Below are 22,477 nucleotides of genomic sequence, written 5' to 3'. Positions count from 1 at the left end.
TTGCTTTGCAAACATATGTTTCCTACTCAAATTCAGTGCTGCCTGCTCCGCTCCCCCTCTCACTCCACCCTATTCAGCTTGCCTCTGTCCTGCTGCTGATTTGCATGCAGCTTTCACCCAGCAGAAGGCTCCCGCTGAGGCTGCTGGGACTTGTAGTCTACATCAAAAAGAAGCAGGCGTTTGGGAGATTTTCGTGGGAATTTTAAAGACTCTTCCAGGAGGCGCCTCCAGACTCTAGTACCAAGGTACATACAAAGAGTACTAGACCCCTAACCATGTGTGCATTAGATTCCCGGGGAAACCTCAATCTAGAAGTAGATTAGAAAAATTAAGAGATGCAGAGAACTGTCCATTTATTTGGCTTTTTCAGTGCATGAAAATATATATTCCCCTTGCACTTACATAGGCAGTTCTAGCTGGAGGAGTGGAGACAACCCTAGCTACAGAGATATTGCGAGATTTAGAGCCAGTGCATGGCATTAACCAGGAAAGAAGCTAGATTTAGCAATTGGAAAGCCAGAAAGCGTGTATTTACTTTTATGTTGTATCCCATCCCGTATCCGTTGTCTGGTTAGACTGTAAACCCTTCGAAGCAGGGATTGTTTCCTTTCTGTATTTGTACAGCACCTAGCACAGTGGGGCCTCAAGCCCAAATGGGGCATTTGGGTACCACCATAATATAAATACTAACAATAACAATTACAGGGTTACCCTTTTTTATTTGCCTTTTTGGATGTGTCACACACACACACACACACACACACACACACACACACACACACACACACACACAAAGTCTCTCTCTCATCACACACTCACACACAGAGTCTCTCTCTCTCTCTCTCTCTCTCAGGTAAACAAGCAAATTTAGCCGAAATCCAAAGATGTGGAAAAATAAGTATTTCCCAGTTTCTCCACGTCTCTCTCTAGCTACAGTTACAGCTCTAGGCAATCAATTAGTAGCTCGCTTTTGCAAAACACGTTGAGACAAAATGATGCATCATCCGAATGCGTGTCTAAAATGGAGTAGATGCGAGGTGACCAGATGTCCCGATTTTATAGGGACACTCCCTATATTTGGGGCTTTGTCTGATATGGACATTACCCCCATCCCTTGTCCCGATTTTTCACACTTCCTATCTGGCCACCGGGATGGAGACAGATGTGTCCCTCTCTCCAGCTGACATGCTCGGTGGCCTTGGTTAATGTCAGTCGCGGCGCGGTTTGCAGCCCGCTCAGCTCCCTTTGGCTCCTGCCTCGCGTTGTTATTTCAGCGGCGGCTGCTTCATGGCAGCCCCTGCTCCCCGCCCCGCCCCCAATCGACCCTCCCCGCCGCGGGTGGGAACTACAAGCCCCGGGGGCCTTTGCGCCTCCGGGGTTTGTCTCCCGTGGGGAGGCGGGGCCGGAGCCCGGCTGGGGGGCGGAGGGAGAGGATGGTACAAAGCCCGGCGCGGCGGCTGGCAGGCAGCGGCCGCCTCTATTCCCCGGCGCCCTGCGGGAGATCATTGCACAAGAGGGGCTGGAGCCAGGACTCTTCGCAGGCAGCGGTTCCCGGTGCATGGGGGACAAAGCGACAGCTGCTGCCGCCGCTGCCTGCTGCTGCGTGGGGGCGGCCCCGCCTACCTCTGCCCCCAGCTGCGTGTGGTGAGGAGGAGGATGACCCCGGCCCAGGGTGTCTCACGCCTCTTCTGAGCCCCTGAGCCGTTTGCTCCCGGCCGCCCGTGGCATTTTGGATGCTTTTTGCAGCGGCCGCCGCCCCGCGCCCGCAGCGCCATGCACACCGTGCAGAAGGACACTACTTTCACCAAGATCTTCGTCGGGGGGCTGCCCTACCACACCACCGACTCCTCCCTGAGGAAGTACTTCGAGGTGTTCGGGGACATCGAGGAAGCGGTGGTGATCACCGACCGGCAGACGGGCAAATCCCGGGGATATGGTTTTGTAAGTGCGCCCCCGCCCCCCCCCCCCCCCCCCGCCGCCAGCCCAGGCAGGTGCCGCGGTGATGGGCGCGGAGTGAAAGGCGGGCGTTAGCCGGGGCTGGTGCCCTGGTCGCTTCCTCGTGTTGGTCCTGGTAGCCCGGCTCAGGCATGTCCCAGAGGAGCCCGGTCTCTGAAGCTGGGGGAGTTGTGATAGTAACTTGCTTTGTGTCGGGTAAAGAGCGTGTGAGCCTGGGATCCCCCCTCTCCCAGGGAAGAGAGCCCCTACCGCAGGGAAACACCGTCCCCCCCTCCCCACTGTATCCCATTAGCCTCCTCTAGTTGTCAAGGGTGGTTCCTTGCGGCCCTTTCTTCCCCTGGATTCTCTCTAACGCAGGGGAGAATCTCTCTGTATGCCCCCCACGCTCTCCATGGGCAAGACCTCCCCCTTCATTGCTCTGCTCTTGCACCAGCTAGCTAGCGTGGGGGTTACACAGGGCTGGGTGGTTTGGAGGTCTCTTCTGTGCAGAGCCACCCTCTGCTAGAAAGTTGTTTCCCACTTCTTCATCGCTCAGATCTGTTTTTCTTCCTGCAGGACAGACTGCTGAACGCAGGAGAGCTCGGGTGTGGGGGTGAGGCAGAGAGTAACTCTCCCACCCCCAAGACAAAGGCCCTTGATTGAGAGCATTGGGATAAGAACCTACGGTGCTGGCTGTTCTGTAGTTCATTTCAACACCCCTTCCCCCACGCGTTGCTGGCTTGTTTCTTTAGAGCGCTTCAGTGAAGCACATTCTGTGCAGCCTCAATTTCTGCATCTTCTGTATGATTCATGAGTGTGTCCTTTGCTTCAAGTTTCCTTGAGCAGCCTCTGCTTTAGGGAGTGTTGGGTGGGAGGGGTTAAGTTACTCTAACAACTTGTGTGTGCTAGAGTGGAAAAAAAAATTGCTGGCAGATCCCCAGGAGAGAAACTTGTTGGTGCTTTCTGTTTTCACCCCAGTGCACAGGACCCATTCTTGTCCCTCTGAGTCTTCTCCCTCCCCCGCAAACTGAGATTTCAAGAAAGCAAATTTAACTCCTCGCCCAAAATAAGCAAACTTCATCAAACCCCACTCAGTGTAGGTTTTGTGGAGAACCATTGCTTCAAAACAGGTTGTGCTTAACTCCAGGTGACCATGGCAGACAGAGCTGCAGCTGAGAGAGCGTGCAAAGATCCCAACCCCATCATTGATGGCAGAAAAGCAAATGTGAACCTGGCATATCTGGGAGCAAAACCAAGGAGTATTCAAACTGGTGAGTTCTCAGCTCTCTCTGTTTGAAGAAGCCTTAGTTGCAAAATGGGAAATGTGTTGGTAATTGATCTGAAAAGCCACACTGGCCCCTCAGTTTTGCCTGTTTAGTGCACTATGTAATTCAACTTTCTCTGCTCCCCGTTTCCTTACTTGAACCTTCTATGCCAAAATTACACATGTGTATATACACCCAGCCTCACATAGTTGGGATAAGGATATTGTCCCCGGAAGCTAGTGCATTTATATTCTTTTTCTTACAACTGCTATAGTATAATTGTTTCTACCACTTCACCTTTGGGTTTATTGCATGTTGTAGAAAATGAGTGCTTGTCTCTTTGTATGAGTGAGTTTTCTGTGTTCAGAATTCCAGTCCGATCTGTGTGCATGTTACATGAGTATATTAAAAATAATTGTACCTCTAAAAAGTATTCTGTTAGTGAGTTTAAAATGTTCTCACACACACACACACACACACACTTGTAGTTGTGCATGTATGCATTATAATACCTACACACTACAGTGAATGTTTTTGTTTAATACTAATGCTTTCCCCGTACTTTTTCAGGTTTTACTATAGGTGTGCAGCAGCTACATCCAGCCTTTATTCAGCGACCATATGGGTAAGTGGAAGTATTTTTTTTATGTAGTTAACTTCAGTCAGTTTGAAGTCAAATGCTTGAATCAACTTCCTCATTTTTAAAATGTGTGAGAACTCTAAGTCATAAAGAGGAATACAGCTTCAGCAGCAGTAATTCAACTTCATAGTACTTTTTTCTTTTAGGCAAGCATTGGAAAAGTTGTGTACCATTTTATTTTTTTTTTAATTTTCAGTTTTCATATGACTCCTAAAGATCCTCTTTTCAGCATCAGCAAATCAGTCTTCATAAATCACGAGAGGTTTGTTTTGTAATATATTTTCTTGCTTCTTTGGCAATTCAAAGAATGCAGAAGAATCCAAATAAGTGGCATGTATTTTTCTTGTCATAACATTATTTAAGGTGTCAAAACAGTCAAGAAAATAACATGTTCCATAGCATGCTTTTTGCATAAGATCTACTCTCTCCATCTTGTTTCCCATGGAATCACACTTGGGGTACCATTTTAGTCAGGGAAACAAAGTCTAATACTTAATGAAAGTAACATTAGGTCAAAAATTGATTCTGGACAGATGTTGTTATACAGGGCTTGAATAGTCTGCAAAAGTGGGCTTTTGTCTCCTGTTTTCAATAGCTTATACCATCCCGACTCAGTCCGAGAAGTCCTCCTTTTTATACATCTAATAGGATCTGGCAGCTGCTCTGGAAAATACAAGTGTGCTTCAAGAGAACAATAGCTACTGTCATACTGCCTTCATTTAACTGTTTAATGATTGATGCCGTTCTTTTTCACATCATTTCAGAAAGTGAATATTGATAGTGGGTTTTTGTTTAGAGCATCAAAAAAGTGCACCCATTTTCTTGAGCACTGCCATTTTGTAACTTTATATGACAATATACCTTTGTGTGTGTGTGTGTGTGTGTGTGTGTGTGTGTGTGTGTGTGTTTTAACAAAACAATATTTCATTCCTTCCTTGTCCTTAATTCATAGTCTCCTTCTTTGATTCCTGTCCCCTCACACCTATAGGCCCACAACTGTCTTGGTATTATCTTTCCAGCCAGTGTATGGATGTAAGAGGCAGTGTTGCCATAATAGTGCTCACACCATATGCTGAGTGTGTATTGTTAAAACATGCTAGGTTTCATAAATAGTTAAGTCTGTGCTGGAAGGACTGGAGTAACATCTGTTGTGTAAAGAAGTCGTTCGTCTGAGGTGCGAAGAGCAGAAATGTTTCAGGTAGACAGTATTTTTTGGTCTTGTCTTTTTAAAGCTTTGTTTGCATGTGAAATACAACAGCTTTCTCAGCTGATGAGACAACTAGTAACCTTGGTATTTCTGGCACATGTACGCTAGAGGCTTTTCTAAAGGGTGCACAAGCACATAATTAATGTGGATCTTAAAAACTGCCCTCAACAAGACTTTCCTCATGTGAAGTGTAAAGAGAAGAATAATGCAGTGAAACAAACTAAGCTCCCACTGACTTCAGTCTGCTTTGGATCAGGCCCTAACTCATGCAAACATACTCTTGTCATTTCTGTCCCTGACACTCTGCCCAGCCATTTCAGCCATATAGGTGGGGCAAACAAAAGGTTCTTTTTTGCAGAGGTTTTTATAACTTCCTTTTAGTTTCACGTATTAAGAAGCGTGAGACTGAATGTGTTCATTGTGATCTACAGTTAGTGTTCCATTTCTTAGGCCTCAGTTTCATCATTAAAACCAACGGGGATACATTTAGTACATATGACAATGAGCACTACAAATTATTTATCAGTTGCCAAGAGACGGAGGAAGTGGGAGGGGATTATAGATCTCATTTGCAAGCATCAGTAAACAAGAATTTCACTGCATTCTTCTCTGGCAATAATTTAATCACAGGAAACGTGCATTGGCAAAAAAGTCATACAGTTTACCTTGGTGCCATGAATTGTACCATGTTTCCAAAGTCAGGTGTTCATTTGAGCAACAAAGTCTGTCAGTTCTGATTTTGTCTTTTCAAAGCAATCAGCAAAGTAAAAGCCAGTCTAGGGTCTAATCCTGCATTTCTTGATCATCCAAAACTTCATCTGACACCAGTGGGATTTTTGGATCTATTACGCTTATAGAATCAGGCCCCAGTTTGTTTCACTTTAAGTTTAATTTAGTCATCTCCCACCCTCTTTGGTAATTGGCTTGTCTACTATTCAGTGACTTACACATATTACCTAAATAAGTAACCTGCTTCTAAGCTACCTACATACTTGGCACAGGGGCAAAACCCTTCCAATGCTGTGCCACTCACAAACATCCCTATTAAAGTGTTAATGTTCCAATAATGGAATGCTGGGATTTAGAAACCGCTGCTACGGTCCTCTGCATCTCGGATGCTGCCGCAGAACACAGCAATGAAGTGGTTAATGAATAATTTATTAAATGCTACACAATGAACTAGTTTAAAAAAAAAAAGTAACTTCAGAATCCTGCTGAAGAGAATGCTGAGTAGCGAAGGCCCAAAATGCAGACTGATGGGGGGGGGGGGGACAGGAGCTTATTGAATTTAAAATGAATAGAAGTGTTTTCATGCAGGTTAAAAATCCCAAATACCCGTGAAAGGTATTCTTTTTGGTAGCTTTAAATTTATACCTTTCCCGGCACTGCTGGGGACCCAAATGCAGCTGCAGCATTAGGCTAGTGCATACAAAACAGAAAGTGAAACTAAATCAGCTTCTCTGGTCTTCACTCTGAAGCAGCGAAGCTAATCAATAAATAAACAGCACAAAGGGGAAAAGCAAACTTAGATTTTTTTTGAATCTTCAAATTCTAATCTAAGATTTTAATAACACAAGCACAGTAGTATTTTCCTAATTTTTGAGAGACACTCTAAATTTATGGGCACAATTTTGCACCCACCGATTGTTCCTGCAACTAACAGGCTTAGTTTGTAGAATTGACACGATTAGCTATCTTGTTTGTGGAAAGTCGGGAAGCTAGATATCTGAGTTCCATGAATTTGTGTATGCAGTTATCTGTGGGCATGATTACTTGAAGACATAAAATTGCACCCATATGATCAGAACATGTGGTGAGGCAACAATCAGAGTTGTTTTTGTTTGCTATAGTGTCCCTTTATAAAAAGCAATGAGGGGCAACTGTGTAGATTGTTTGACAAGAAACATTTGGGGCAGCTGCAGTGTGGTGTATGCAAAGCTGGCTTTAAGTCATCCTTTGTGCCCCTCTGATCTAGGGGCTGCTGTGCATCAGCCTGTCATTTGACATAAACTAGAACAGGGCATAGGGAATCCCTGGCTACATCCTCTATCCCCAGCCATGCCTCATGCTCTGGTCAGCAGCAGTGTGTGGCATAGGCACTGCTACAGTGGTTCTACCCCACCTATGGAGCCCTCTATTGCAGGGGGAGGAATCTTTATTTGGCTGAGTAAGCTGGCTTTAGGGCTGCTTTCTGCACTGTTGGAATATTACAAAGGTGGTTTTAATGCAGCAGGATGTGGCCCACTGAGTAAAATACCTGTCCTAAGTGGGTCTGGTGCCAGCTATTGAGCCTGAGTCTCCATTGCCCTGCACCTTGTGTAGTCACTTATATCAATGCAAAGTGGATGTAAAATGCTACCAGACCAGATTGGCTTGCACTCCCGTAAGTGACTACACAAGGTAGAGGCTAATGGAAAAAGTACTCCGCGTCCAGTTGTGTTGGGCCTGCTTGCTCCAGGTCAGCGTGTGGCCGCTGTCACTTTTGCCTTGAAATTGTTAAATCTTTTCGGTTTCTTTCACAATCTGCTGCTACAACCAGGAAGTGAAGAAAGTCCCTTGGTAGTTGTTATCCTTAATGCCGTTCAATTGGGGTGCAAATAAAAAAACTTTCTTCTCTTCTCCGTGGTTTTGCTGTTTTAAAAAGTCACACACATTCCTTACTGTAGTGCCTCCCCATGCTCTGGCTTCCTGTTGTACGACTCATCAAAAAACACCCTGCTGCAAGACCCCAGGCTGCTCTGTCAGTCACAAGCGGCTCCTGTGGGGTGGCTCTCACAGCACCTGTTGTCTGTCTGTGCCAGTAACATGAAAGCTTTTTGGGAGATTTCCAAAGAAATAGTCAAATCCAAGTGGCTTCAGCTGTTAATTCCCAAGCATGGCTGACGCACAGGCCAAACAACTGCCAGTCAGAAAGGCTCCTCTTGAACTGAATGCCTGTAAATACACACCTAGACTGTACTGCTTTACCACTTTTTCTGAGACCTGCGTATGAAAGGAACAAAGATTCAGAGTGCACTCAAGAGCACCATTCTGTTCTGTTGGGCCCAATTCATCATTGCCCTGCATCTTGTGTGGTTGCTTTCACTAGTGCAAAGTGAATGCATAAACACTGCCCTTCTCATCTGATAGCATCTTGTGCTTATTTTGCACGGGGGTAAATGACAGCTCAAAGCACAAGGCAGTGTCTGGCTTGTTTCATGAGCCAAATTCTTTATTCCACTACATTCTGAGCTACTCCACTAAGTCACTGTAAGAGTCAATCTAATCTATAATATAAATTCTGCCCCCACTCTTAAATGTGAGAGTAGGGGCTGGTCTCCTCTCCCATACTGACTTAATGGCTTCAGTAGAATTACTCTTGATTCTCACCAGCGTGAGAGCAGTCTTTAGCAGTGGAGAACTGAGCCCTCCCACCTTGTGTAGAGGCTTACACCTGGGCTAAGTGGGTGCAAGATGCAACCATTCTGATCTGGTATTTAATACACCTAGGCCAAATGTAGTATTTACACTGGGTGCAAGGCATACAGGGTGTCTTCAGTATTGTGCCCTGAAAACTTGCTCAAAGCAGGTACTGAAAGTGTGATGAATGCAGCCCTAATAAATTCATGCTGAGGATACCAATGGGGTATCTAATTAACAGCCCTGGTAGTGATTTTTGCAGCAAGGACAGCTCTTCACTCCTGAATTATACTCAGACCAAGAACTTGTTTTTTCCAGAGGCTGTCAGACTTGGCAATGACTTTTTTGATCACTACATAGTTGGGCTGGATTTAATCTGTTAAACTAGAGATGAAAGGCTCAGGACTGCATGGTTGACCCCTGAGCCATCCATTCCGCACCCCTCAAATCTGACAGCTGGATCCTGGATGACCCTAGCGAGCCCTCTGGAGCTGCCTTTACACGTTCCAGCACTCCTGAAACACAAATGTACTGAACCTCCACCTGTTCTACGTCTTTGGCAGTGTTTGCATGCAAGTTGTGCAAGACTCACTATATGCACAGATGCAGCCAGGGGGCTCTGGAATAGGTGGAAACATGGTGCAAAGGGAGGCATTCCACCACCTGGTCCTTAACAGTAGGTTTTGGAAGCAGGAAGAAAGAAGTATCTTGGATAGTTGAGGTCAAGGAGGTTTGGAAGTAGAACTGACCAAAATCTTTTGAATGTAAACTTTTTTTTTTTTTTTTCTCTGAAACATTTTGAGGAAAAGGGTAATGTAACTTTTTTGAGAAGTTTCATCTCTTTCGTTGGGACCAAAAAAACCTCTTATCCCCCACCCTCCCTCCCAAAATCTAACCACTGAAACAGTGTTTTATCAAAATCTTTAATTTACCAAAACTGTTTTGGTAAATTAAAGATTTTGATTTAAAAAAAAAAAAAAAAAGTTGTTGATGACTTTTGGATTAAAGGTGGAAAAATGCAAAATTTAAAAAGGTCAATTTTGATCCCTTCTGAAACAATACTTCTAAATATTTTGCAACTTTTTCCCCCCAACCAGTGCTACCTGGAGGTCTTAGGAGGATTTAAAGAGACTTCTTCAGGCTCTGGCCTTCTTTCAGTTGCAGTGGAGGGTTGGAAGTATTCAGCAAAAGGCAGCATTCCTGTGAACCCGGAAGTGGACTTCTTCTTTATGCTTCTGTTTTCCTATCTGTAACTTGAAGCTATTTACCTCATGGGGTGTTCTAAGACTTAATGTTTCTAGCACTCCACACTCCTTTTGTATATAGATATACAAAGTAGTACATTATTTCTTTACCATCAGTATATTCTGTTGTATCTGTGTTACATTGGAAGACAAGAGATTGCTGTATAGCTGAGATCTCATGGTGAGACTTCCAAGTTTGAGAGTGTTTCTTTGTCTTCACTGTGATGTGATTCTTGTTTTGTCCAGATGTTTCCTTCAGCTCTGTTGCTTGAGTATTTTTAAGCCTGCTTGTCCAGAACTATTTCTTGTCCTTTAGAGCGTCTCTTTGGGGGGTTTTCTTGGGTGTGGAGGAAGCAAGATGTAGAGGATAAGGCTGTGGTCATGTTCAGCCTGGCACAACTGGGTTTTGATCTCACATTGTGGGTTGAGCTGAGAGAGGAGGATTAGATCTTTGTTAGGGGATGTGCTCACCACGTGTGGTTATGGTTTGTCACCTCTTTCATACCTCTGCACTAGCTGTACATCCTGGGAGCAGGTGTGGGTGGCGTCTCTTGTCTCTTTTTCCACCTGTTGCATTCTGTGGGATCTGTTTTCCTGGACCTTACTGAGGGTTTTTTTCTCCTCTACTACAATCCATTTTCTAGCAGGTGGTGGGTTTTTTTTTTTTTTTTTTTGGGCGTCGTCATAACATCAAGATGCAACAGCTTGGTTATCTTGTCAGCATCATAAAGTAATGACCTATTGCTGAGCCATATGGGTTTAATCTTCCCCCACCCCTAAATTGCCTAACCTTTCAAAATTTAGGTTAAGTGGGAAATCATTGATCTCTTTGATTTAACCACTTCTCATTCTCTCTCCAGTGGTTTTGGTAGCCTTTTGTGCCCATTCTGTGGCCAGTAGTAATAACCTCAGGTCCTATTGTGTGCATGTTTTCCACTCCTCTCCCCATCCCAGTCAATGATGCTGGCATGTAGTCCTTTCCTGGTTTTCTCCCAGAGCGTTGACAGCATAATCCCAACAAGGAAGCAGTAAACACAGTTACTGACATGCTGAGCTTGCTCAGACTGCTGTGTAAATCTTCTTGCTGAACCTAAGGAGGAAGAGCGTAAGACAGAAGAGGAGGCCAGAGGGAGTTTTCTTAAGATGCACCTTGATTTTGTTAAAGGCAAATGAGTTGCAATGAAACACCTGCTAATCTTTAAGGCCGCCTAGAGGGCACTTAAGGCAAATCATATACATGTAAGGAGAGAATTATTGTTGAAGCATTTGTAGAATATCTAGCTCTGTTTGGATCTTGCTTGGAAAGGGCAAAAATAACCAGTTAGTGGCACAGAAGACATTGAAGTAAGAGAGCAGTCCTAGACTTCCTTTCTCAGTGCTAACTTTAACAAGCTTTATGTAGGAGACTAGAGGGTTCAGAAGTTTGGTGTCAGGTCACCGATTCCAATCCAACCCACAACAGTAGAGACGAATTGGTTGTTACCATCTGAAGATTGTTCTGGTGGCCTATGTGGAATGAGGTTGCTGGTCAATGTCGAATTCCTGGTGGACAGATGCCTACAAAATCTCCGCTGAAGTTGGAAATCCTTGGCAGTCACAACAGAGAAACCAGAGACTAAAGTATGTCTGAACTGTGCTTCACCCTGAAGATGGTTTTTTCCCAGCTCCGTGTCGGAGAGGAGGGACGATTTTGTCCCACTGAACTAGGACTCCTGATATGTGAGTTCAATTCCTAGCTCCAACAGTCTTCCTGTGTGGCCTTGAGTGAGGCACATAGGCGCCCATCCTGCAAATGTTTGCACACATGCTTTACTTTAACCCTGGGAGTAGTCCCATTTACACGTGTGCTTGATGGTCCAGGGCCTATATTTCGGTCTTCCATTTGTACAATAGGAATTATACAGTCTTTAAAAGCTGTAAACTTTTAAAGCAGGGACTGTCCTTTGCTAGGTATTTGTACAGCACCTAGTGCAGTGTGGTGATCTCAGTGGAGGTGTCTATTGCTACTAAAAGTATGAGGCCCATTGGCATCCCAGAGCCAGGGGATGGCACGGGTATGGGATGGCAGGGAAGCCTTCAGTACTATTTAGAACAATTACTTCAGTCTGCAGGGTGCTCAGACTAGCACCTTTCAACGCACTGAACCCAAAGGGATTTATCCTTTAAACATGTCCCTTAGCCGCTGAGCAGCCGGAATGAAAATCGAGACCCAGTTCCAGTGGCCAGATGTCTTACACCTGCACTTGTTGGCAAACACCAAGGGCTCTATTTTTCTTTTTCTTCAAGAAATAAGGAGGCTGTTTGGCCAGTATCACTGGGTGTGACTATAAGTGCTCTCAGGGAGAAAAAATCGTGCGGCTGCCAGGTGCCCTGTGCGTGGTGTACTCAAGCAATGGGCAACTTGGCATTTCTGTGCTAAACCTCCAAAGCAGGCTCATGCCTCCGACGTGATCTTTGCACATACTGCTGATTCTTTCAATGCTTCGGCAGCACTGTTGTCTACCCCATAGGATGGGGGGGCTTGTCTTATTGATAGGGATGTTGTTGTCAAGGTCGAACGGGAGGCCCACTGTATCGCCTACCTTTTTATTTCTGGTCTGTGTACAAAGGGCTGTGTGGCAAGACTGTTCCTCAAGAAGGGCGAGGATGGCAAAAAACAGCAGTCGGGCTACCCTCTTCCTAAAGCAACCAAGCAAAGCCCAACTTCCTGGCTTCTTTGGGAGCTAGAGCTGAGCAGGATGTGGGAGCGAAAGAGCCACCCACCTTCCTCGCTGCTTCCCCCCTGAGCCCGTCTCCTGTACTCTTAAATCTGTGCAGCACACCGGAGTTACAAATGGCCCTGTAGCAATCCTGCTGCGTGGCTGGTGGCAGTGGGACTGCGAGGGTTTAGGAGAGTCCGTCCTGCTTGCTGTTGGGAAGGGAGAGAGTCCTGGGCAGCACGCAACGTAGTCGGCACTCTTCCCTAGCAGCATGAGAGGCTAGTCACGTAGCTGTCTCGCCTCCTTCCTGGATGACCCTCCGAATGCCACCATCAGGTAGCTGCCTAACACAAACCCAACCTACAGTATTCTGAGCACTGCATCCTACAGTAGCAATGCTAACAGGGTGTCTGGGTGTGACTATAAGCGCTCTCAGGGAGAATCCAGCAACTGGAGTTCTTAAAGGTAAGCCTCATAAAGGCCAAATGACCCAGTCAGCACAGTCTGTGTAGGGTTGTGTTTTTTTGTTTTTAAAGCCTGTTTTGAATGGATTGGAAGCTGCATCTTTACTCTGTTCAATCAAATGTATCTTGCATTTAAGCCCGCCCTAAAATGTTCAAATATATAAAGTGTTTCCAGCATGAACTGAATTGCAAACAAGCTATATTCATCCTCCTATTATTATATTTTGCAGCATAAAATCAAAAGCTAAGTCTGTGTGTCCTCCTCTGATGGCTCTATAACCGTGTCTCTCATTGTCTTTTAATTTTGGCTATTGGGGCAGGTGTGGCGTTGTGCCACATAGTTAGGAACGTTGGGTTAGCGCCTTGATCCTGATCGCCAGCCATCTCGCGCTGCCTTTGGCCAAAGGCACAAAGCAAAGCCCTTGATGAGTCTCTCCAGCAGGCACCAGTGATTCTAATTTTAGGTTTGACCATGTTGTTCATTGTGTTCTCCAAGTGTTTGTGGCCTCTACCAGTGATTAAGCATAATACCCTGAAGCATCTCGTATTGTTGCTATTCACAGGATGACTTTGATGTGTGATGACAATTGCTGATCACTTGACATTTTGTAATCACACGGTGTATTCTGGATGAAGTTCTCTTCTGGCTTTCAGAACTTCTGGGGAGGCCCTAGAGTCTGATTGACCTATATTTTTCAGAACTACATTGACATACCCAGATGACAGAATTCCACAGCAGGAGAAGAAGCTTAAAATACCACTTCAAAATGTAATTAAATTATCCAAAAAGGCTTTTGATGAACTACACAGCTTGTTCCATTTTTACCATGATCATGGACGGTTGCTACTTGCAGAAAAGATGGACGTCAAATGCAAGTTGTGTTCAGCAAAGCTTTAAAAGGCTTATGCACAGTCTTCCTTAAAAATCTGGAAATACAGCTTGAGACCACTTGTGACTAGTAAGCCCAGCCAGCAGATAACTTCATCACGTTGCACTTGATTTTTGTTGTGTTTTCTTTGTAGTTGCTAGTAATCAAAGCTGACCTTACCTGGGTTTGTAAGTGGTTTTTTAATCAATAAATGAGTTGCTATCTGCTCAGCCAATTAAAGTCCAATTGGCATAAACCCTGATTGAAATGTCTAGCTGCAATTAAAAACTGCCAGTGGTCCCTTTAAATAGAAATGGATCCTGGAGTTGCTGTGTGTGATTTTTGAACATAATAAAAGAAGGTGTTTAGCATGCATTAGTATATGTGCTGGGCTGGGGCTTGGCTTTGGAAACGAAGTGCAGAAGTACATGCTACTCGGGTCTTAATACTGTTGGTTATACAGTGTCCTATTTGAGAGAAGCAAATACTAAGAGGAAGAAAATAGTCCGAAAGTTAGTGTCATAAACTGGTCAATAAAAAGATCTATCTTGTCAACTACAATTAAAGAAATACACTTAAAAAAAAAAAAAAAAGTTTGTAGTGTTCTGTAGCTAAGTGATCAGAGAAAATAAAGATGTTTGAGGTTTTTGGGGCGTTTTTAAGTCCAGTCCTGCCAGATATTGAACACCTTCAGCTCCCACCAAAGCTACTGGGAGTTGTGGGCTCAATGCCTTGCAAGATTGGGTCCCTTTCTCTTTAGGAAAGTGCATGTGCATCCAGCCAAATGGCCAGGAAATAGATGTGGAGGTTGTGTGCACACACACAGCATGCAATTCTGCAGTATGAAAGATTGTTCTCGTGCACCTCTGTTGGTTCTGATTGATTCCTGGTCTGTTTCTGTCCAGGGATACATTCCACATGCAACACCGGCATCTACTCTTGTAAACTTGGCCAGAAATATGTCTGAAATCCAGCAAAGAGAATTGATGTCTGGGGACAAATATTTTCATGTCACCTTTAGACATCCATAAGGCATTTCAAAGGTTTCTATCCCACTCCGCGTCTTTATGCTTTCAGTGAGCTTATATGTTGGAATGGGGACAGTTAGGTCTCAGTGGGAGATGTCAGCAGCTTGGCCGAGAGTTCTGCATGCGAGTTACTAGGTGCTTGGGAGAGCTGTTTTTAACAAGAGAATATTTAGGGCCAAATGCTCAAAAGGGCCTCAACCCACAGCCTCTAGGTGCGCACTTGTAAATTTGCATGTGTGGGCAAGAATGTGCACAGAATTGTGAGTGCAAACACAAGGCCTGTTGGTGGGGAGGAGTTGGGTTTGGTGTGGACTGTTGGTTGCACTTGTAACAGTTAGGATTATTCAATTACTTACGGGCATTCACTTAAAAAAAAAAAAAAAAAAAAAAAAAAAAATCATACCAAGCCCTTTCCCTAGAGACACTGGGAATGCATTATTAGAAGGACCATAACTTGGATGGGTAGGGAAGAGGGTTGGTTACAGGTCACCCTCTCGTCTGGAAGGAGCACGTCTTCGAAAGCAAACTCTTTTTAAAGAGGACTCCTCAATAGAAGAATGTTAGATTTAGGGAGATGATCTGACCCTCTCTTCTCTAACTTTGTCAGATAGGCTAGTAAAGGGGAGAGCAACTGTTTAATTCTGTACGGGTTTGGGGAAGATTAATATTGATACAGAGAGCTATTCAAAAAAATACTTTTTGAACCTAGAGATGGGCCACCACCAGAACCCTGCCTCTGGGTTAGATTCAAATCTTCCAATCTGAACCCATCTTTATGGTTCTAGATTAGGTTCAGATCTAGAAAGGTCCTTGTTCCTGGTTCTGAGCTGGGTACAGCTGAAACCTTGCAAGAGCGTGTGAGATTTCAACACCATTGTATGTGAATTTGCCTTTAGCCCTGATTTAGCCTCAAACTCCATCCTAACCCTAATTCAGATCTGAATTAAAACCAACAAAAAGACACAGGGAATTTCTAGCAGGTTCTTGTTTTATTCTATTTGGTTAGATTAACGCTGACATCTAGAGACCCCATATGGATAAAGACATTCATGGACGTAAAGGCCATGAGGTTATTGCTTCATGCAGTAGATCTAGGAGTAGGTTGACCGCTGGATTTGTGACTGCCCCTAGCCCTGCAGAGATTTGAGGTAATAGTCTCGAGTCTGCCTCTCCCCTCTTCAAGGGGTAGTGCTGTTTCTGAATTGCTTTGCTGATAACTATAGCGCCTGAGGCAGCTGTTGCTGGGGGGCCTCTGCAATGGTGGTATGAGCCGTTCACATTCTGAGCCAGGGATCTAGCTAGGAAACCATGAAGTGTTGGCCTGAGAACCCTGCTTAGATGAGCCCTTGCTTACAGGAGATTCCAGAACTGGGCCTCAGATATGGAAAAGGCTCTGCCATGTTCTGATGGTCAGAATGACCAACAGGAGCATGCACTGAATAATTAGATAGGAGAGTTTACAGCAACCCCAGTTCTATATAGATGCCAGTATAGTGGCGTTACAGAACTATGTAGTGGGTACTGAACAGTGCCCAGTACAAGCAAGGTCAGAGGAACTGACACAAACCAATGAATTGTTCACAAATCCTGATAAAACCTCTTCTTGCAGGGGACTGTATCCTGTCCTCACAGCGGAATGGGTTAGATTGTTTGATGGGTCTTTTCCACCTCTAGCTGTGATGATCCAGTGACTTATTGGCCAAGGGTAACATTTTTGAAAGTCCCATTTTTAAAAGTGGTTTAGGTACTTGGGCTCCTAAGTTTAATTGGATCAATGGGAGACTTTGGAAAATAAGACATATGCTCCTAAGTCATTTAAGCACTTGTGAAAATTTTTATGCCAGATCTCTCTGGCAGGATTTAAACACTGCATTTTTTTTGAATGACTTCTTAGTGTGTTTTTTTTTTTTTTTGTTATCCTTATTGGCTTATTTAAATATGTTGGTGCAACAGAAGAGGGTATTTCCATGTAACAAGTTTAGTGTAATGCCAGTTTTTTGGTGCAACAAAAACTCATCTTGGGTGTTTTTTTTTTTTTTTTTTTTTTTTTTTTTTTCTTTTTTTTCAAGGGTCATCTTTTCTGCAGACAGTTTTGGGCATGCAGAGAAATGCACTGGGCCAACAATTTCTCAAGCAGCCTCTGAAACTGCAGCCATCTTGTGCACCGAAGTGTTTTTACATGCAAAATCAGGAATTGTCTAGACCCGTGGTCTCCAAACTTTTTTGATCGCACACCCCTATCAGTAAAATTTTTTGAGCATGCACCCCCTGCCACGCCAGCTCTACCAAAAACAACAACAACAAAAAGCCACTCGGACTCCCGCCTGAACTGACGAAGCAAAAAAAAAAGGCACTCCTCCTCTTGCGCACCCCCTGGGGTCCTCTTGTGCACCCCACTTTGGAGACCACTGGTCTAGACCAACATCACTTGTATCTGCAGATTCTTGGACATCTTACATCTCTTGTGTGGGCCAGTTCAGTTTGTATGTTAAGATTTGTTTTCAGGTTTGCGCAGTCTTGCCCCCAGTTTGAGGCCCAGCGTTTTTGGTGTGTGGGTTGTTTTTTTTTTTTTTTTTTTTTTGACCCTTCTTTGGCTTCTTTGTAGTCAGCAGCTTTTAGCTCACCAATAGGAGCTCCTGTGTGAATAATCTCAGATTATTTTCATCCCAAAGGGTCTTACGAGAGCATCACTAAATTCTGCTTAGCAATACAGCCATGTCCAGGATGTGACATATCAGCTGTTTAACAGTGTACAGCAGCACCACAATTTAGGACAAGAAGTGAAGAATACAGTATCCAGTTGAAAGTGCAGCGTGAATACATAGGGACTGAGCTGGTTGAGTAGGCAGCTAGATGGTGATTACGAGGTTCACTCTGAAGTTTGGATTCCCATTCACAGTAAAAGACCTTAGCTGTCTTATGTAAGTGGGGCCCAGCACTGATAATGAAATGAAGCCTTAAGTCCAGTCCAGGGAATGGTTTTCCCCGCAGCAGGGAGTCTGTTTTTCCAAGGGAGGTTAGCACTGTGTAAAGCTAGGCAGCTCCTCTTTGTCATCTGTGCTCTTTTTTTGTTTGATGATCCAGTTAGGTACACCATTAGCAGAAAGAGAAGCAGCATAAAGGTCACAAATACTGAAAATAACGCAAGTCACAGCTTGTTTTTGGGGGGCAGCAGGTTGTTGACATGGTAACTGCTGGGAAGTATTACTCAAAGGAAAGCAAACAGAATTAACGTTTCATGTTTTACAATAATCACCACGTAGCTGTTCGCCCAAGCAGCCTGGCATTGTGGCAACACCAGTGTAAATATATTGTAAATGATAAGCTGGCATGTTAAACCTGGAAGCCCTTTACTCTGATTATATCCTGGAGATATAGTAAAACCATCCTGATAGGGGCTTAGGGGTGAGTAGCCTCACATCCCTGTTTATAGAGAAATTCCCCAGGAAGAGGAGATCATGCCATTTTAATGGTGTCTTGGGAAGTGCATTGGTGGGGAAAGCGCAGAGGGATTAGGAAGTCAGAAGGCTGAAGCTGGGCTGTGGTTTTTAACTTGAGTTGGCAACAAGCCAGCATGCCATCCTGGAGTCAGATGCACTCGCTGGGTGGAGAAAGAGGATTGTGAGTCTCCAGCATAGAGGAGAGAGTAGAGGCCATGAGAGTAGATGAGATCACCCTGGGAGAGGAGGCGGTGACCAAGAATATGGCTCTGAGGACACCAAGGGGAGGAGCTGCTGAAGGAGACAGCAACACAGTGGAGGGGAAGTTCAGAGAAGTGAGAGAAAGCAAGGCAGACGGAAGACATTAGAGAGGTCCCAAGACTTCTTCAGGGAGAAGCCGGCGAGAACCATTTCAGTGGAGCGGAGGGATTTTCTCCCTAAAGAACTCCAAGCCAGGTTTCTTTCCCCTGTCATTGAGATTCAGTGGAGGATACTGTAGCGGAAGGGGCATGAGAGTCAAGATTAGAGGAGCAGAGATAAGGGAGGATAAGGATCAGCTAAGTACCCACCGTATAAGCTTCACCTTGTGCTACTTCTAACCTTCAGGATTTGCCTTTCTTTAATTGTGCCCATCTTTTAATTACGCTGGCACCCCAGCACCTGGATGGTGTTGGCAGGCAGCACTGTCTCTGTTATCAGTGCACTTAGTTTATTTTTGGTGGGGGGAACCTGACTGACTTTCTATCTGTTTGACTCCACAGGCTCACCCCTCACTATATTTACCCTCAAGCTATCGTTCAGCCTAGCGTGGTCATCCCAACCCCCGTGCAGTCTATCACATCTCCCTACATAGACTACACCTCTGCGAGCCAAGCCTACTCCCAGTACACCACCGCTGCCTACGACCAGTACCCCTACGCCGCCTCTCCTGCTGCTGGGTTTGTGGGATACGGCTACACGAGCGCAGTTCAGCAGCCCATCACAGCTAGCAATCCGGCAGCGCACACCACGGCTTTTGTTCAGTATCAGCCCCAACAGCTGCAGCCTGACCGAATGCAGTAAGGGCCCTGCCCATGCGTTCACCATGTAGGACAATCTTTTACAGTGGAAGGATACAAACAAAAAAAGCAGAAAACAAAACCACCCAACCTTACTAGGTGCATACGAATACCTAAGCTATTTATAGTGTTAAGGACGAACCTAAACCCTTGCTGTCTGACTACGCTCATGGAAAAGGACTTCCGGTAAGTTTTCTTTCAATCAGGGCAAATATTGTCTTGAAGATGGACTTAAATTGACTGAAATGTTAAAAGGAAAACTACAGTTTCTTGCACACTTAGTGATCTGCTTCCATTACCTGTCATCTTCTCGCTCTCCCTCCTTCTCCCTTTCCCCATCCATCAGTTGTTTCCTACTCCCCTTCCCCTCCCCAAATCAGATCTGCAATCCTCTCATTTACTGTTGAGGTATACAAGGTACTCGGAGAACATGGATAAAAAGCAATCGTATTTTTTGGTTGTACAAAAACTTTGTAATACTCAGAGATGCCTTACAGAAAAAAGAAGAAAACTATTTTTTAATATTTATTGCGATTTTATTCGCATGAGCTGTGAATTGCAGACAGAAGAATAGTAGTAAGTATCTGCCTTGTTTAATTCTCATTTTACTAAATTATTGTACGTAGGTAAAAGTTCCTAAGTAATTGCTGAATCACTTCAACATGCAAAAGGGAATATTGGCTTTAAGGAAAGCAGAATATTCCTTTAGTCAACGCACTGTAATATTTTCTTATTGTAATTCTTACTCTTAAGATTATCTCAGACTTAGGTATATTTTTAAAATGCAAAAAAAAAATAATCAAAAACAAAGCCCCCCACCTGGAATACTGAACATATTGTCTACTATGATAGATCTTTTGTTATAATGCTGCAACTTATGGAGAAATGGACAGTATTTATGTCAAAGTTAGACAGAGTTTTCAGGCTGTTGGCTGGCAAAGTTTAGGAGAATGTGAGGAATGGATTAAAACCTTTTTTTACATATTTGAACAAATGGGTAAATGTAACATTTTTATGCCTATGGTACAACAGCCAAATAAAGAGAGACAACAGACCACATAGGATAAGTGCATTTTTACAAGGAGGAGCAATAAACTTTTTTTTTTTTTTTTAAACCACTCAATACTATGTTGTATGCTCCAGTCAAATAAATATGGTATTAAAGACACAGATGAAATTGACTTGAATTGGATACACTGGGCCTTACCCTGCAGCTGTTGTGGACTTGATCCTGAGCGGTTCTGAGCCACCTTCAAGTCTCCTGGACCCCTCTCTGCATTCAAACTACAGTTTCCAGCAACTCCCATTGGAGTCACATGCCTGGAAGGCACCTGGCCCTTAGTTGCCCTGTAGGTTGTGTTGTCCATTGAGTCCAGTGTCAAGTGGGTCTTTAGTGCTCCCTTTCTAAGCTGGTAGCATTTTCACCGACCATACGCTGATGTAAATGATGACCAAGGTGCTAGGCAATGGAGACTCACAAGGAGTGCAGGATCAGTATCAGTATTGTCCTGAGGGGGTTTTCATGGTATCGCAAAGAAACCACATGCTTCTTCTAATGGAAGTTTGCACAGTTGATTCCATCCAAAATTCTGTCTCATGTAAGGGCTGGGTTTCTGAGGGCCTCTTCAATCAGACATGCTGGGATTGGCACGTGCCCTCAGGCAAGGTGGCTCTAGGGCCCTGAGCCTTCCTCAGGTTGGCCACATGGTTCCATTTTATTTTCCCCTTGAATTTCCTATAGCAATTTGGTTTTCAACTTTTGACCCTCAAAAAAACTGTTTTTAAAGTAAATAAAATGAATCTATTTAAAGATGTTTAATTTTCCTTTTATTTCACCTCTATAAACATCTACAAAACTCTTTTTTTTTTTTTTTTTTTTTTATCTTGACTTTTTCTTCTATTGCTGGTCACTGAAAAAGTGAGACTTGTGTTTTAGCACCACCACATGCTGCTACTAAGAAGATTCTGATGCACAAAATCGTTAGTGGGGGTGTGTGTCAGGTTAGGGACAAAAGAAGTGGTGATACTCTACCCACAATCCCAGCTCCCACCCATTATCCTAGACTAGCTGGATGGTTTTTGCTACACATTTTCAGCAGTAAAATAGGTAACAATATTGACATTAATAGGGTCATTATTATGCTTCAGAGTAACCACCCCATTTAGACTAGTAGACATTGATTTACTCCAGTCACGGTTGTTGTTTCAGGCTGTAGATACATTTCATACAGCGTTGCTCCAGCTCACTCAGGGTAGGGGGTAGGGGAGAGAAGCATAAAACTAGAACTTTTTTGTGTGTAAGTAATTAGGTTCTTTGGCTGCCCCAGGACTTTTATATGGTAGTGGCAGCACAGCACACCATTGAATACTGTCTCAATATGATTCTACGCTGGGGGGAGGATCATGGTCTGAGAAGTCACTAGCTTAGAAATACTATAAGGGCAGCAGATTATTTGGCAATATTTTTCTTCCTCAAGCCTTTTTTGTTCAATGCTTTTGGTGGTCACAAAACCCAAATCTGTTGATGTGCAAGTGACTCTCTTTCTCCCTGCACCTCGTGTCAGCATTCCTTGTTCTTCACTCAAGCAAAGCTCCTTTGAATTCAATATTCGGAGTGCTAAATGTAGTCTTCTGTCTTCCTCCAGGATCTTCACCTAGCTCCCCCTGAAGCCAATAGGAAGACTAATTTGTGAATGTAAAAGCTATACTACAGTGTACCTTTTGCTTAATAAAAGAGATTTTCCCCTTACCTCCAACTTCCTAACAGGTGCCCAAAACAGGAAGCAATAGTTACAAGGGAAAACTGACCTAGATGTCTCCCTTTCAATAGATATTCAGCCCATTATAGAAATAGATTCCTGGATCCAGATCAGTTTTGCCCCAGGCTTATTTCTAGAAAAAGCCACATCAAAACAATTGTCTAAGCTGCCAGCTCCCTGTTTGTAAAAACCCAGCGGTGGCTTGGTGGAATAACAATGAACCACCCTGTAGAGCTTTCCAGGTGGAAACGGAGTAGTGACCCACACAAGGGAAAGTGAAATGTTTAGCCTTTATCAAGACAATAAAACATTTCCCTCATCCAGTGCCAGGCTAGAACCCTAAAAGCCCCTTTAGATCCATCCCTCTGTTGGCGGGGCCGGTTCAAAATGCAATCTGCTAATGCTGATGTAGGAATAAGAGGTTTCAGCCTCTTGATTGGTACAGGGTCCTGCACAGGAAAAGTCTACAC

At 44.2% G+C, this 22,477-nt stretch overlaps 1 protein-coding gene across 3 annotated transcripts; it reads left to right on the top strand.

Moving 5' to 3' along the window:
* Nucleotides 1-1,448: 1,448 nt before the first annotated feature.
* Nucleotides 1,449-21,059, top strand: RBM38 (RNA binding motif protein 38). Of its 3 annotated transcripts, XM_065414307.1 has the most exons (5): nt 1,449-1,941; nt 3,083-3,206; nt 3,771-3,825; nt 4,037-4,102; nt 18,952-21,059. In XM_065414307.1, the coding sequence occupies exons 1-5, from the start codon at nt 1,774-1,776 to the stop codon at nt 19,250-19,252; spliced, it is 714 nt and encodes a 237-aa protein (XP_065270379.1). In that variant the 5' UTR covers nt 1,449-1,773; the 3' UTR covers nt 19,253-21,059. The 3 variants fall into 3 exon arrangements, with proteins under 3 accessions (XP_065270379.1, XP_065270381.1, XP_065270380.1); XM_065414309.1 differs by lacking the exons at nt 4,037-4,102; nt 18,952-21,059 and adding an exon at nt 16,820-17,269; XM_065414308.1 differs by lacking the exon at nt 4,037-4,102 and having other exon boundaries at nt 1,450-1,941.
* The last annotated feature ends 1,418 nt before the right edge of the window (nt 21,060-22,477 follow it).

The sequence above is a fragment of the Emys orbicularis genome, chromosome 12 (genome assembly GCF_028017835.1).
Source record: "Emys orbicularis isolate rEmyOrb1 chromosome 12, rEmyOrb1.hap1, whole genome shotgun sequence".
NCBI lineage: Eukaryota > Metazoa > Chordata > Testudines > Emydidae > Emys > Emys orbicularis.
The sequence above is the reverse complement of the archived record's forward strand: the minus strand, read 5'-3'. Positions and strand labels throughout refer to the sequence as shown.

Bases quoted from the DNA above. Each gene is read 5' to 3' on its own strand.
- RBM38 (XM_065414307.1), top strand. From the start codon at position 1,774: ATGCACACCGTGCAGAAGGACACTACTTTCACCAAGATCTTCGTCGGG. The intron at 3,207-3,770 runs GTGAGTTCTCAG...GTACTTTTTCAG, and splicing joins ACCAAGGAGTATTCAAACTG to GTTTTACTATAGGTGTGCAG. The intron at 3,826-4,036 runs GTAAGTGGAAGT...TTTAATTTTCAG, and splicing joins TTTATTCAGCGACCATATGG to TTTTCATATGACTCCTAAAG.